The 16,396-nt window shown below is 41.4% G+C and overlaps 1 protein-coding gene across 2 annotated transcripts in view; it reads left to right on the top strand.

Moving 5' to 3' along the window:
• Srpx (sushi repeat containing protein X-linked) overlaps window positions 1-16,396 on the top strand; it is a 96,814-nt gene that overhangs the window by 63,893 nt on the left and 16,525 nt on the right. The window contains exons 2-5 of one of the 2 annotated variants that reach the window (XM_005323960.3): window positions 1,184-1,243; window positions 5,708-5,899; window positions 7,294-7,470; window positions 15,658-15,784. In XM_005323960.3, coding sequence (XP_005324017.1) covers window positions 1,184-1,243; window positions 5,708-5,899; window positions 7,294-7,470; window positions 15,658-15,784 — 556 coding nt within the window. The remainder of the gene's footprint in view (window positions 1-1,183; window positions 1,244-5,707; window positions 5,900-7,293; window positions 7,471-15,657; window positions 15,785-16,396) is intronic. The other variant, XM_005323961.3, reaches the window with a different exon arrangement.

A 16,396-nucleotide genomic window follows, 5' to 3' on the forward strand; every position in this document is an offset into this window, starting at 1 on the left:
TTATTAGTTCATCCTGCCTGGGGATTTGAATAACTTCATAGAAGAGAGTTTTTCTCTTACAATTTTCTTTTTCTGTTACAATTGCTGGTACCTGTAGGCAAATGTGTGGTCAATACGGTGTTAACTTGAGGGTTGGTGATCAGACTGAAGTTTAGAGGGAGGTTCTCTAAAGTTCAGATTGCTGTTTTGAAATTTAGAAATTGCTACCACCTCAAGGATTAAAGATCCACTGATCCCTGGAATTCAATACTTGTTTTTTCTTTTTTGGAGTGGGGTACCGGGGATTGAACTCAGGGGAACTTGACCACTGAGTCAAATCCCCAGCCCTATTCTGTATTTTATTTAGAGACAGGGTCTCACTGAGTTGCTTAGCACCTTGCTTTTGCTGAGGCTGGTTTTGAACTCACAAAAGCCTCTTGAGCCTCTGGGATTATAGGCGTGCGCCACCTCGCCCGCCTGAAATTCAATACTTAATATTGCAAAAACAATTCAGGTTCGACTTCCAAGTGAGTTCATTTCAAAATAATACACAGACTTTCTCCCTGGGACTTTGGTTATTTGGAGAAGTAGAAAGACTCATTATAATGTTTTTTTTATTTTATCCATGGCTGGGTGAGAGGTTCTGAATAAACATCTAGATTATCTGCTTCAGACCTTATTTCCTACAAATATACCAAAGAAGATTTGCATTATTTTTTCAACATTTAGATAAGACATTTGACTTCTCACCTTATCACTCACCCAAATTCATTTCACAAGAACCAGTTTTCAGATGCCAAAAACACGTGATCCTATTGGGTTTCCTTTTCTCCTGGAGAAACTGTGGGTTGTATCTGAGTCACACATTTTACTGCGTCTTCCTTGGCATGAGATTCATATACACTGGCATCTTCTCAGAGTGAAGTTGACTCCCTCTCATTCCTTATTCCAGAATTTCAGTTGGCGTATGGTGATTCCAAAATGGTTCAAGGCTCATTTTAAATGGCTTTGGCAATCTCCGCCTAGCCAGGTTCACTCTGAGAGGTCCCCTATCCCTTCATGAATGGCAGCAGAAACTTTTGCTCTCTGCTCTGCGTTCTAATAGCACCTCTTGCATGGACTAAGCCCAGGCAATGCTTTGAAATATGTGTCCATACCTTGTGGCTTTTCTTGCTGCAGTTTCTGTTCTTTTTTTTTATTGTAGGATCGGGAGACTCACCGCTAGAAGACGATGAAGTCGGGTATTCACACGCTAGATATAAAGGTGAATGCTTTGCTTATGTGCTAATGAGCTAATGACGATCCGCTGATGCCAGGAGAACTTTCCATTTTGCCCTGTGGAGTAGACTGTAATAAAGTGACCAGACAATGTGTTTAAGTTCTAATTCACCGTCCAAGGGGAAAAAAAAATTAAAAATAAGCGCACATGTGCTCCAATTAAAAAAGAAAAAAATGCCAAATAAAGAGAACAAAAAAGCGCATTTGGAAATCTCCTATGTGTTACCCATCAGTACCTAATGGTCATTTTATTCTCCTAAGTTTCTTTACTGTCCTCACTCTGCAAAGGCAAGCTATAGCTGACAAAAGTGAAAATCAAGCCCTGAGTTCTGCCTGATTCATACATTACAGCCAGAATCATCCAGAGTAAACCCTCCAAGGTCAAGTCTGGACCCAGTGCTGCTAATGTACTGAGCTGAATGGGGAATGAGAAAACTTGATTTTCATAAGCTCCTTTCATCATGCTCTTTCTGAGCCCAGCATGGCTCCTAAAATGATAAGTAAAGTGTGTCACTCAAATGAGTCTTAATGATAAAGGCCTCCATCTCTATATGTTTCCAACAATCCACCCCCAGCAGGTATAAAAAGCCTAATCAAGACCCTTCTATGCAGGCTCAGGTAAGTATGTCCACAAATATTTCTACTGATGAAACATTGCTCTTAGACCTGGAGAGCCCTGGGGAAAATAAAGGTAAATTTAGATTCTCTCTCTCTCTCTCTCTCTCTCTCTCTCTCTGAAACTGGTTCCTCTTACCTCTTACAGTGGAGGGAAAATTTGAAGAAAATTGGTTAATAAAGTTCTATTGTGGCATATTGTGGCATTTTGCCCAGGAAATTTCTCCCCATTTTTGCAAGAGGACCCTGCCCTTCTCTGTTGTGATATATCTGAGACATAGGAGAGTCAGGGCAGTATGGTCAGCCTAAAGAGCATCCTTCAGGAAAACAACTTCTGTTATTTTCCACAGAAGTGAGCAATCTTTCTAAATAGTGCCTATGAGCAGGAATGCTGCCCACTGTAACCATGTTTCCTTAGACTTCTGAATGCAGAAGTTGATCCTATTTGTAGTTCCTATCTTCATAGCTTCTGGAATTAACCAGTCAAGTACAAATATGTCAATCAGATATGTGGGGTAAGGAGATTCTCTGCTTCATACAACTTTTTAAAAATTCAGGGTTTTTAAAATAAATTTTTTTTGAATTGCTTGTTGAAAAATCTTCCTACAATACACACAGTGAACCTTCACATATACAAAATAGGTTAACTATGACCTCAGATCATTGTTCCCAGTATCCACCCTAACTTTATAGCATTGCAAAGTGGAAGGTAGACCACATAGCTAGCATATGTCCCTGTCCTAGAGCCTGCCCTCTGTGTGTTAGGAATAAATCCTTTTTGGGAAACTGTTTCCATTTTCAGTAAAATTGTTTATCTGTAGTGAACATTTCACTATGTATATGTACATCAAAAAATCATGTTGTATACTTTAAATTTATACAATAAAATCTTTACATTTTTTTTTTCAGTGCTGGGAATGGAACCCTGGGTCTCATGAATGCTAAGCAAACACTCTACTACTGAGCTACACCCCCAACCCTTAAAGTCTTCTAATTTTAAAAGTTAGAGATGGTGTGGCGGAAGGCACATGCCTAAAATTCCAGCACTTGAGAGCCTGCAGTAAGAGAATTGCAAGTTCAAGGCCTGTTTGGGCATATTAGCAAAATAAGAAAATCAAAAGGGCTGGGATGTAGCTCAGTAGTAGTGCACCCTGGGTTCAATCCCCAGAACTGTTAAAAAAAAAAAAAAAAAAAGATGTGAACCTTTATTAAACAAGGATTTAGCTCTAGACTCTCAGGTCCCTGCACAGTGCCTGGCACCGAGTATATGCTCAGTAAGTGTTTTCAAGTTAAATTAAAGTAAAAGAAGAAAGAAAGAGAAATGTAACTGCCACTTATTGGGTTCCCAGCATGTGGCAAGCATCACTTTTGATTCTTTTTAAAAAATATATTTATTTTTTAGTTTTAGGTGGACAAATATCTTTATTTTACATTTATGTGGTGCTGGGGATCAAACCAAGTGCCCTGTGCATGCTAGGCAAGAGCTCTACCACTGAGCCACAACCCCAGCCCACTTTTGATTCTTTTACTTGAAATCTTATCATATATTCATACTAATTGAGGGAAGGGGGAGGCATGTAGATATGTCAGTATTATCCCATTTACAGATGAAGAACCAAGGACATAGAGAGTGGGTGACTTGTCAGAGTCACACAGCTAGCCAACATTACACTTGGGTCTGAAAAGGTGTTTTGGTTCACAGCCAGAGTCGGCTAGTAGCTCATTAGTCTGCTACATGATGTTGCCTACCTCCTGAACTCCATTTAGCTAGAGTGCTTTCTTTTCACATTGGCCCAGGGGGTTGAAAAGGCTTTCTAGAATAATTGATTTAGATTCTACTTAGTAAACCCCATCTTAACTAAAGCAGCACAAGAGCTTTCTTTTTCTAAACCTCTGTGTTGAACATTTTGTTAATTCCCATTAATTCATGGTGCTTGCAGGCACTTTGAATTCAAGTCATTCACTGACATTTTAATTACTATCACTGCAGAGCTGTTGAACTGTCAAAATATCTTCCAAAGATTTGTCTTGGAAAGTAACCCAAAAGAAATTTCTTTTGCAAATAAATGAAAACAAGATTCCCTGCCCGGCCCCCACCATGTTGACATCACTACAGCTTTCTTGGCCAGCGCTGCTAGGAGAATTTGAAGACTCAGAATAGGAGGCAAAATTGGCTAATTTGTGATGTGTGTATATGCTGCTTATATTTGCATGTATCACAGATATATGTAGTACATATACAGACTATATGCATAAAACCCTTAGAGGAAGGAAACTGTTTAAGGAAGTCTGCAGAACTGGTGTGAGCTTCCTCGAGTTTATATCCACATGAATTTAATCAGCTCTCAGGGCAAGCTGACAGAATATCACTTTAAATCAGAAAATCCAGGGAATATTACTCAAGTCCTGAGCTTAGGACCCTCTTGAAAACTGTCTGCAAAACATTATATGATAAAAGTATTAGTCAAAGGAAATATGAAAGCACAAACGTTAAAAAGTGATGCATGCCTAAGACCTAGACAGGACCTTTTTTTTTAAATATTTATTTTTAGGTGTAGATGGATACAACACAATGCCTTTATTTCTTTTGTTCATTTTTTTGTAGTTGTACACAATAACGTTATTTTTTATTTATTTATTTTTATGTGGTGCTGAGGATCAAATCCCAGGCCTTGCATGTGCAAGGCGAGCACTCTAGCGCTGAGCCACAACCCCAGCCCCAACAATGGCTTTATTTCTATATGGTGCTGAAGTCCTGCCCGTGCTAGGCAAGCGATCTAACGCTGAGCATAATCCCAGCCCTAGACAAGACCTTTGTTTTTTGTGGCTGACAAGCGGTGACAAGCTCAGTAAAATCCTGGGAAGGTGAACCGCGGCCTGTCCTCCTTCCTGGCCACACGATGGCAGACTTACCCCACTCGTTGACAGCTCAGGTGCTGTGGCAGTGGGACAAGACAAGCGTTGTACGGTAGGGGCTCTTGTTCACATTCAATGTGTCTGGCAGAGTTAAGGGAGATTGTCACAGGCCCCCATGGATTGTGGTAACTTCTGCACCAAGAAGCTAGTCTTGCCCTTGTGTTTAATGGCTTTCAAAGAGCCAAGGGACAAGTTCTGATTTATTAGTGTCATTCTAGGTGTGCTCTGAGCAACAATAAGGCTGAAATCAAAACACCCTGCAACTTTGCCATCTGGAAAAGTGTCACTGACTTACCTAAATGGGGCATAATTAGGGACATCTGAAAAGGGAAGTTTCTTCCCTATGAGGAGCAATTGTTCTGTGGCTTGAAGCCAAAATTATATGCTGTTGCAAACACTTGGAAATTGTAACTTAAATCAAATTAACAAAAAACATTGTATATGATTTTTTTATAGTGATATGTATATTACTGACCCCCTCACATACACTAGGGCTAGGGTTAGAGTTCACAATCGTATCAATGGACCCTGAAGAGATTTATGTTTCCAGTTAAGGGAAATACTAGAAAGACAAAGCATTTATTGAACATTTACTATGTGCTAGGCACTGTGGTCGGCAATGAACAGACATTTTTTAAATTTAGTCCTTCTAACAGCCCTATTGGCATAGGCATAGGTTAGAGAGGTAGGGTAACTTGTCCAAGATCATACAGCTAGGTTTTAAGGAACCTGGAATCACATTCAGCTCTGTCTGACTCCTAGATCATACTCTCCTTGTCCAGAGACATCCACAGTAACTGGGTGCTACTGGAGGTCCAACATCTGGAATGTAAACAGGTTGGGACTGCAGGAGTGAGAGGATGCGTTTTCTGAATATGTTACTTCCTATTTTCCCCTCCTTTGTTTCTGCTACCTGTAGACACTCCTTGGTGCTCCCCCATCAAGGTGAAGTACGGGGATGTGTACTGCAGAGCCCCTCAAGGAGGATACTACAAAACGGCCCTGGGAACCAGGTGTGACATTCGCTGCCAGAAGGGATATGAGCTACATGGCTCTTCCCAGCTCATCTGCCAGTCAAACAAGCGGTGGTCCGACAAGGTCATCTGCAAACGTGAGTAGCCCAGTGCCTGATCCTCAGGAACAATCAGAGTCAGAATTTTTTTTTTTTTTTTGCTCTGAGATAAGGGCTTTTTAATGAATGTTGATTAGCAAAGCTCCCCTTGTGAGTGGCAGCCAGTGGGTTTCTAAGACATGCTGGACTTGACAGGGCTCCTTTCAGAAAGGGTGCGATCAGCTGTCTGGGGAAAGGACAGAAGAGAGTGTGGCAAATAGTTGATGTTTGTTCAGTAAATTCTGGGTCCTAAAGAAATTTTGGGATTGAGAAAAAAAAAATGACACACAGAGGCTAAGAAAGCTGTTTGTGATATAGCATTGTTGAAGCACATTTTAGATGCTCTGGTTACTCAAAGCAGCCACCACTTACTGAACACGTAGTGTTTGCCTAGCATTTCACAAACATTCAAATTTTGCAATGATTCCTAGAAACAAGGGTGCCAGTCATTGTTGGGGAAACTGATACTCAGGGCTGCAGCCAGTTGATCCAGGCCATGCAGATTATGCAACTGGATGACTGCAGTGGACACTTATCAGTGTTTCACCCAAATCTATTCAGTGCGTTTTTACCAGGCTGGTTAACCTGTTCCCCAGCTTCTGAGCACCTTGTCCTTAAAAATTTGCTCAGAGTCGAGAGCAGTGGTGCACGCCTATAATCCCAGCAGTTTGGGAGGCTGAGGCAGGAGGATCATGAGTTCAAAGCCTGGCTTAGCAAAAACGAGGTGCTAAGCAACTCAATGAGACCCTGTCTCTAAATAAAATACATAATAGGGCTGGGGATATGGCTCAGTGGTTGAGTGCCCCTGAGTTCGATCCCTGGTACCCCCACTCCCTGCAAAAAAATAAAGATTTGCTCAGTCCACCTTGTTGCTCTTTCAGAGGACTCCTCTCTATTTTTTTCTTACAAGGGAAAGCATCCCCCACAGGCAGCCCAGAGCTGTGCAATGTCTGAGTGGTAAAGGATTAACAAAGGCCAGCCTCCTTGCCTGGAGTCAGACAGGCTCAGAGCTGTCATTCACCCTGCAGGCTGATATTGACTATGCTGGAGATCACCCTCTGCTTGGCTCCCTCCCCTTCCCTGTCCTGCTTTCCCCTTCTCTTCACCGGTCTCCCCTGGGAGCACTTTCTTACTAAGCCACTCACAGTCAAATCCTCATCTGAGACTCTTCTGGGAAATAGCCTCTGACAGTGGCTTGGCTGAGATGCCAACCTAAGCCAGTCTGGCCTGAAATTTTGTATCTCTTCCGTGTGACATATAGCCAGCCATTGCTTCTCTACTTCCATCTGTTCCATTTCAATGAACTTTTCACTGTATGCTTAGAGAAGTTTCTGGATTCTGAAACACTATGGACAAAAATGAAGAAATACTGAAGATCTGATTTTCCTTTTCAGAAAAGCGATGTCCTACCCTTGCTATGCCAGCAAATGGAGGGTTTAAGTGTGTTGATGGTGCCTACTTTAACTCCCGGTGTGAGTACTATTGTTCACCAGGATACACATTGAAAGGGGAACGGACAGTCACATGTATGGACAACAAGGCCTGGAGCGGCCGGCCAGCCTCTTGTGTGGGTAAGAAAATTCCACAGTCCCCGGGAAACACATGCTTGGGGAGGAGCAGCGGGTGTTCAGATAGTGGATTTTAAAGGCAGCATCAATATTCCATGAGTGAAGTGTAAGCACCAACTTTGCTTAGTAGCTTTCTTTATCCCTGGCTTGCTGGCCTGGCCTTAGACTTAACCCTAGTCTCTGTCTTAAGACTGACTTCAAGACTGATGGCTTCCATGTGACTTTGTCTCTTTTCTGGCTGGCTATTCAGGCAGCTACTGGCGAGCAGAGGTGGCACATTCCTACCAAGGTAGTCCAGGGTCCTATAGCATTGAGTAGAGTTTCCAGGGATAGTTGCAGATATTTGCAGAGACAGTTGAGAACCACTGTTCCAGGGGATGATTTACAGAGATGAAATGATTAGCTTATGAGAGTTTCAACCTAATCAGTGGATTAATCCACTGATATGGATTAACTGGGCAGTAACTATAGGCAGATAAGGTGTGGCTGGAGGAAGTAGGTCACTGGGGGTGTGCCTTTTGGGGTTATGTTTTGTTCTTGGTGTTCTTGGTGAGTGAAGCTTTCTTTCTGCTTACTGGTTGCCATGTCCTAAGCTACATTCCTCCACCAGACTTTCTGCCATGATGTTCTGTGTCATCTCAGGCATAGAGCTATGGAGTTCACTGATCATGGACTGAACATCTGAAACCATGAGCCAAAATAAACTTTTCCTCCTCTGCATTTTTCTTGCTGAGTCTTTTGGTCACAGCTTCGAAAAAGCTAACTAAAACAAACCCTGAGAGCTGCCAGGACCTTCCTTAGAGAACATTCTCGTTCCATTCCCCATTCTACAGATGAGGCCTGAGAGATGGATTGACTTGTTTGAGGTCACACAAATCCCAGCCTTAGACTACATCTCCAGGCTCTCAGGCCTAAAGTCCCTGAATCCAGAGATAGCTCAGGTCCTAAGACCAGATAGATCTGACCCAAAGGATCAGAGTGAGGGAGGAGGGGTGGGCAAATCAGCTGGCCTTAGAAGCCTGGATCCTGGGTACTTTGTGTTTGCTTGTTGTCCAAAGAACAGTTTAGTTCAGTCTGCTAATGTGCTTTACCCCCAAAGACTCCTTCCTGACTACTCAGTGTCTGGGGCAGTTACTGCAACAGTAAGACCAAAAATCTGATGTTATCCTCTAGGGGCCAGCATGAGACAACTTCCCTGGCCTGGCTTGGGTTGGCATCAACCATTCTCACTCTGAAATTATGTGCAACCAAACCCTTCTATATCCAAGTCACAGCCTAGACTGTGTCTTGAATTCATTTGACAAAAGCAATGAGTCCAAATAAAATATCTAATAAAAATAGAAGGGAGATCATTAGGGTAAAGGAAGAGGATTAGGGCAAGCAAGGTATTCGGAAATGAATTGATCAAATTATGTTATATACATGTACAGCTATGCGACAATGGAACCTCCCATTCTGTGTAATTAATATATATAATATATATATATAATATATATATTTTTAATTCAGGAAACTGACTCAGATTTATTCTAGGCTTCTCTTCTGGCATTTAAGTAGGCACTTGAATTGGTCAGTAATCAGGGCAACAGAAACCACTTTAGTTATTTCAAACAGAGGAATTTTATATAGGGATGGAGCAAAATTGCACAAATCCTGTTATCAGCATTTAGTTAGATCAGGAAGCCACTACTGACCACAGCTGAAGGAGCCAAAGTAGTATCATAGTGTCACCCAAAAGTCCATAAGCCTACCTTGATGCTGACATTTCTGTAACTGACATCATTACTGATGAAAAGGAAGTCAGGAGCCCAGGAAACACTCACTGAATCTACTACTCCTGGAAACACTGTGGCTCCTATCTCTTTCCCACTTCTAATCCCATGAGAGTGTCTCCTACTAGCAAGCCTACCTGGTACCCAGCTGGCAAAGAACTCTGCAGGAGCCGGGTATGGTGGCACATGCCTGTAATCCAAGTGGCTCAGGAGGCTGAGGCAGGAGGATCACGAGTCCAAAGCCAGCCTCAGCAATTTAGAGAGGCCCTAGCAATTCCAGGAGACCCTGTCTCTAAATAAAATACAAAAAAGTGCTGGGAATGTGGCTCAGTGGTTAAGCACCCTTGGGTTCAATTCCCAGTATCAAAAAAAGAAAAAGAAAAAGAAAAAGAAAGAAATCTGCAGCAATGTCATTGTGATACTCTCAGTGCGCTGTCAGTACAGAGACATTAAAGCAAAACTAAGTACCAACAGAATGTTTGGCCTGGTCACCCTCCTCTGAGGATTTCAATTTTTCTTCCTGAGTCTCGCAATGCTCAGTGAAAATAAAACTACAGAGCAGTCCTGCTCAAGGGGTACAGGTGGAGTGTGCTGCAGGGGTGCGCTTTGGACATGCGCTTCTTAGGAGACATAGCCTAAGGCTAGATGTTCAGATCATAAGGACACCTGTCAGACGTTGCTTTTAGTATCTCCCTGAGCTTTGTTACGTGCAAGTTAATTCTCGAAAACAAACCAAAAGGGGAAACATGAATCTCTGTTCCCTCCTTTTGAAAGGGGCAAATGTCATGGTGGGAGGAGAGGAGAAACTCAAAAATCTTTGGGTTAAGCAAGCTTTGGCAGAGCCTGCTAGGGACCAAGCTTTTCAGATTTCCAGATTGTGTGCAACAATGGAAAGAAAATGCTGGTTGTTCTCAAAAAGCAACAAGCATGTCTAAAGCTGGACCAGATGGTCCTGGAACTTTCCCAGAGGGAGAAAGAAGAAACTAAGAAATGAACCCCAATTTCAGGAGATTTATTGTACAATTTGCCAGTATAAGGTTCAGGCATATTTGGGGAAAGAGCATTGTGCATGCAATTAGATGGCCAACGCGGGCACAGGGAGCCACAGGAAAGCTTGGAGCTCCCAGGAAAAAGAAAAATAGGGAAAGCAAACCGGCAGTGCTTTCTTTGATTTGAGTACCAGACATGTTGGAGCTTGTCCCCAGCGAATTTTACCCCAAAGGTATCATTTACTTGTCTGGCTTTAAATGTATTAAATTAGCTTAATAAGTTTGTTTGTGTGTTGGCAGGGACAGGGGTTCGTTGAGCATAACTTAGAGCCTCAGCCTGTTTTAGGAGCTGACCCATGGGGGCTGAGTAGTTCCCAGGTTTCCACACAACCTTGAACCAGAATATCTTGGCCAGAACTGTGCTGAGTGCTGAGAAAGTTGCTCCAATTCTCTTCCAGAACAGTCTGGAAGAGGGAAGTCTGGGCTTTCTTTGACTCTGAGGTGGTCAGTCCTGTGGTCTGGCTAATTTGAAAGTGCCACAAGTTAAAATTAATTCTCTTATTCAGACTCTACTCTGGCAGTGGACTCAAATTCGTGGTTATTACAGAAATAGATATAGATAATTCAATGTAGGAGAAAAAAATATATTGTAAATTGCAGGATCTCCACAACCTCCACTGATATATTTTTAAAAACCATTTAGAATGTAACCACTATTGTTTTGGGTTTGTTTTTTTTTTCTGTCTCTTTCTATTTTCAGTTAGTTTTGGTTACATAGAACAATGGATCGTTGGAATTACATCAAGTCCTCATTTAGAGACCAGATTTTCAGTAGACACATGATCTCTCTTTTAGACTAACACATCTTCCAAGGCCAAAACAGGAGAAAAAAAATTGATAGATTTAAAATCATGGACAAAGAAAACCCAGCACATGTCTTTCAACATGTAGAAGGCACCTGTTTAATTGCTTTACTAAAGGACAGGGTAAAAGTCAACATGGCTTTTGGAATTGCTCACTTATTGTTTTATGCTTCTTATAGAGTAGAACATATAGATATTCATTAACACAAAGGAAATTCTGGAAGGAAAAAAAACTCTAACACTTAAGATATGCAAATTGATAGCACATTTTTCTCACTTCCCGACTGTCTGACAGCTCGATTTACCCAATGACCCATAGGAATATTTTCTGGGCTGAATTGATAAAAACATCAGTGGACTAAGAACAAATGTGTCAGTACATTGTTGCAGGGCCCTTCAATGATGCTAATTTTTTCATGGGTTGACAAATACATATTCTTTCCAAATTTTCAGGAATCCAATTTCAGTTTTAAAACCATTTGATCAATTGAGGTATTGATCTAGTTTTTACTTCTGTGGCTTGCCAGTGCAAACTGAATAGGTACACTTTGAGGGGCCCAGTCTAATTTCAAGGTATGACCAATGAAATTTTAGCTGGGCATCTCTCAGGTAAAGATGGTGACTATTACTTGCAGACTTCATTGCTCCCCTTCATTGTTTCTGGAATGTTCTCTGAAGTCTTAGAATGCCAAAGAAATGGAACAATTCCCAGAGCCATCTACAAGGACTGTGCTCTGGTTAGGGGAAGCAAACAATTGAGAGAATCATCAATGGGCAGGTTCTGCTGTGCCTTGTACAGTCACTGACTTCCTATGCCTCCACAAAATGAACTCTTCTTTCTTCCATCACCAACCACAAACTGATATTTGTATCAGTGATCTATTCCTCTACAATAGACCACCCAAAACTTAGTGATTTCAAACAACTATGTTATTGCTTAACATAGTTGAGCAAAGGTTGGAAATTTGGGCAGAGTTTCATTGGGATAGCTCATGTCTACTGTTCATGGTAATAGTTGAGATGACTAGGGATAGAAGATCCAAAATGGCTTCCCTCACATTTCTTGTATCCCAGCTAGGGGAAGCTATACAGGCTGAGGTCTGACTGAATTAGCCCCCCCCCCACACACACACACATACACACACCTTCTCTACATGGTCTTTCTAGTCCGTCACTTTAGATGGCTTCCAAGCCAGTGAAAGCAGAAGGTGCCAGACTTATGAAGAGCTTAGGTCTGTAATTGGCATAGGGTTACTTTTTTTGCGTTTTATTTTTAGTTGGTGAACAAGTGATTGTCCTTTTGAAACTCTTCCTTATTTCCGCCACCTACAAGGTTGGACATGTTAAGGATTTTCCAAGTAAATAGTTAAGCTGCAGTAGTTGAAACACTGTAATATATTACTTCTTCTCTTTTATATTTTTTAGTTGTACATTTTTCAGGCAAAGATAGTGACTTTTAATTGTGGATTTCATTGCTCCACTTCTTGGCTTTTTTCATTCTTTCTGGAGAGTTCTCTGAAAACTTATGGTGCCAAAGAAACTGGAACACAAAGAAGGGAGATGGTTTGTCAGATGTCTCCAATGAATGAAACAGAGAGTAGAGGACAGGATTTTTACTAAGGCTTCAGGGTTTCCACACAATAACTGGCTCTTCAGGCATCCTGACTCAACAAGGAATAGTAATTATGTTTCTATAGTAACTTTGTTCATTTCATTCATGGAAATTTATCATAACTTATAAGAAGCTATGGTGACCCAGGGCTGGGGAATAACAGGCTTAGGTCTTTAGAGCATCGGCTGAATGGCAGGCCAGCTGGTCTCATCAGCTGAGAGGGATGGCTGCTGTTTGAGGATGAATTAGAATTGAGTCCTGCTGTTGCTCTTCAAGGTTTTATAAGGAGACGGTGGCAGGCAATCCCAAAAGAATATGTATGCAAAGGTTGGAAGAAAACACCAGGCCAACAGCCAACAAACTCACAGAAGTGTTTGGCTTATTAAAATAAATTTAAAATATTTAATGGTGCCTTAAGATCCCGGACCACAAAGAAATCCTCCAAGAGAAGAAATGCTTCCCAGTCTATAAATGGGAATGTTATTAGCACTGCTTAGTCTAATGAGTGGTTGTTGGAATTCAATGAAATAATGCAGGGGGAGTACTTAGCATGTGGTGGGCATATAGGAAGGGTTCAGGAAATATTAGCTATTATTTGTAGTGACTTATTTATTCTTTTTCTGGTTTGGAAGAGTGCTACTTCTGAAAAACTAGGCCAGTTTCCATTGGTCATTGTTAATGGGACATAAGCTGGCTGTGGGAGGCTCTGACACTCTACTTAGATGACCTACTTTGGAGTGTGTTTGCTCACACTGTCACTACATAGAGTTGTCATAGGACAAAACCCCAGTGTATCGTCCAAAGGTTTAGTTTACCTGGCACAGACTAAGAGTCTGTCTTCCTTCTGACAATTATCTCTCCAAGAAAATATGGTAACATGATATGATTCTATATGGAAATCTATATCCTCTCCTTGCTCCTCTTGTTTTGCTTTACATTTTTTTCATAAATAGATTTCCTATACAGCAAGTGCTGGCTCTCTCTGACCAGCAGGTGGCAGACATTGTATACTTGTCTTTCTGATCACCCACAGCTGTGAAATATTCATGTCTTCTATCACCTATCATGGTAAAAAAAAAAAAAAAAAAAAAGATTTTTTTAAGCTTAGAAAATAGACTCCTCAAATGCATTTAAATCATCTTTCATATAACATTTATATACTTTATAAGTGCTAAGAGGCATTTTTTTTTACATTTTAATATCCCTGAAGTTGGAATGCATGGCACAATAAGTAGTGACTTAGATTCAATAAAATATGGTAGTTGTTCAATTTAGGATTAATATATTAAAGCTGTAAATGCATGCTCCATTGAAGCATGACATAGAATGAAAATGAATCCAGATAGCTAAAGGTAAAATTGTTTAACAAACTATTCATAGTTTCTTACCCCAAATAAAATGAGCAGTTATAAGACACAGAGGAAATATAGGAAGAATTTTACTTGATGCATGTAATTTTCAAGGACCTTTGCAACTCAGGATCAAAAGGACATTTAATTTTCTTTCAGATTGAAATAGTATTTAGATAATTATTGATTGATATGTAAAGCAATTCAAAGCTGAATGTCCTGTGCTCTCTTTAAATACATTCTCTACCTGCTCAGAATCATCAAGTAGAACTTGCAAAAGTTCAAACTGCCTCTTGTGATTTCACTTCAGCTATCAAATGAAATATAACCCAGTGCAGAATTGGCATCTCCTTTATTTCTTGACTTCATTATCAAACCATCTGGAAAGTAAGGGGACAAAACTTCTATAGCCAGGTAGAGAGACTGGTTTGGGGAAATTGGGGAGGCCTTTAGAAGCTATAGCAAAGGTAAAACTGCTGTCCCAGAACACAAAACCACAGGTATGATGTAGTGGAAGTTGGAGGGAAGAGTGGGCCCAGACAGACCATTGCCTGTTTTAAGATACTGAATGCTGCCGGGCTCAGTGGCACACACCTGTAAATCCCAGCAGCTCCAGAGGCTGAGGCGGGAGGATGACAAGTTCAAAGCCAGCCTCAGTAACTTAACAAGGCCCTGAACAACTCATTGCTGAACTCGGTCTCTATATTAAAAAAAAAAAAAAAAAAAAGAGCTGGGATGTGGCTCAGTGGTTAAGTGCCTCTAGGTTTGATCTCTGGTCCAAAAAAAAAAGAAAGAAAGAAAAGAAAAAGATACGAATGTTATGTTGGGACTAGACATACCAGCAAGAGAGGGAGCTTGCTCTAGTGATAAGTGCATCTTGCAATGTCATTCACACTGCCATTATTTCTATGCATGGTCTTAAATAAATCACCCAAGCTCTCTGAGCCTCAGTTTGCACATCTAAAAAATGAAAGACTTGGGTGGCTCCTTTGCACCTCCATAGTATTCACTTTTACCCTGGCTGGGTTAGTGCCATTTTCCACCTTGTGTTATATTTCATGCATGGTGACATAATCCCCCTAGAACACTTTAAACTGACAAGTCAGGAGCACTGATTCTCACACCTCCTACCACAGTTGGAACGAAGCCTTGGGTAAGTTAGGCACTCATGAAAGATCTGTTGCCTTGAATTGAATCATATTAGATGATAGGTAGGGTACCTTTGCTAGTATTTTCTATCATTGCCTTTAAAGGAGGAGGGGCTCTCTAAAGCCAAATGACTTTTAGCTTTAGCTTGGTAATTGCGATGTTGCCAAGTCAGTTGGCAGAGTTTAGAAGCGTGGAGAGGAGCTGGAGTTAATGCATTGCCTCATGGGACACTTAGCAAGGCCAGATGATTGCAGGTTTAGTTCTGTGCGTTTGATTACCCACACAATCTCCAAAACTCAGCAGGAGAGAAAGAGTAATGAAAAGAGGGAAGAGAAATACAGGGAGTGAAGAAACTCTTCAAAAATATGTGTAGAAGTCTTGGTACATCAAGTGAGTGTCGAGCCTCAATTTGACAAGATATTTCTTGATGACGGTGAGAATGGGTTGTATTTTCAGATATAGAACCTCCTAGAATCAAGTGCCCAAGTGTGAAGGAACGCATTGCTGAACCCAATAAGCTAACGGTACGTGTGTCCTGGGAGACACCAGAAGGAAGAGATACAGCAGATGGCATTCTTACCGAGTAAGTGAAACTTGGCATCTGAAATGAGGTTGTCTTTCTTGCTCTTTTCTTTTCTTGTTGAGGTACTAAAGATGGAACCCAGGGCCTCACGCATGCTCTGTGAATGCTCTACCACTGAGCTACGTCCCCAGCCCAGGTTATCTCTTTTCTGTGAGACATTTACAACTCAGAGTGGGAGACTGTGTCTATAATGGGCTACTTGTACTTTCAGGTGTGGCCTGCCACTGGGGCCACCATCTAACATACTATATGTTTTAGTACTATGTTTGTTTATTGCCTATCTCCAGTACAGTATGTTCACAGCTATATCCCCAATGGCCACAATTGTGTCTGGCACACACAGTTAGTACTCAGTAGCTATTTGTAAGAAGGAGTGGAGGAAAGAAAGGAAGAGGAAGAACAGAAGGAGAAAGAGGAAGCCAATTGGTTAATTCTAGGATAGAATCCGCCTCATTGCCTGCCCAGAAGGCTTCCATTCGTGTGTGCAGGCCTTACCAGGCCTCCAGCTACACTAGAAAGTCCCCCTAAGTCTCCCAGGACCAGCTAGGTGCTATCCTCCTGTGTTCTGTGGGTATAGTTTAGCACAAAACTCTTCCACCCCTTGGTTTGGAG

This window comes from Ictidomys tridecemlineatus, chromosome X, assembly GCF_052094955.1.
Source record: "Ictidomys tridecemlineatus isolate mIctTri1 chromosome X, mIctTri1.hap1, whole genome shotgun sequence".
In the NCBI taxonomy this organism is placed as follows: domain Eukaryota; kingdom Metazoa; phylum Chordata; class Mammalia; order Rodentia; family Sciuridae; genus Ictidomys; species Ictidomys tridecemlineatus.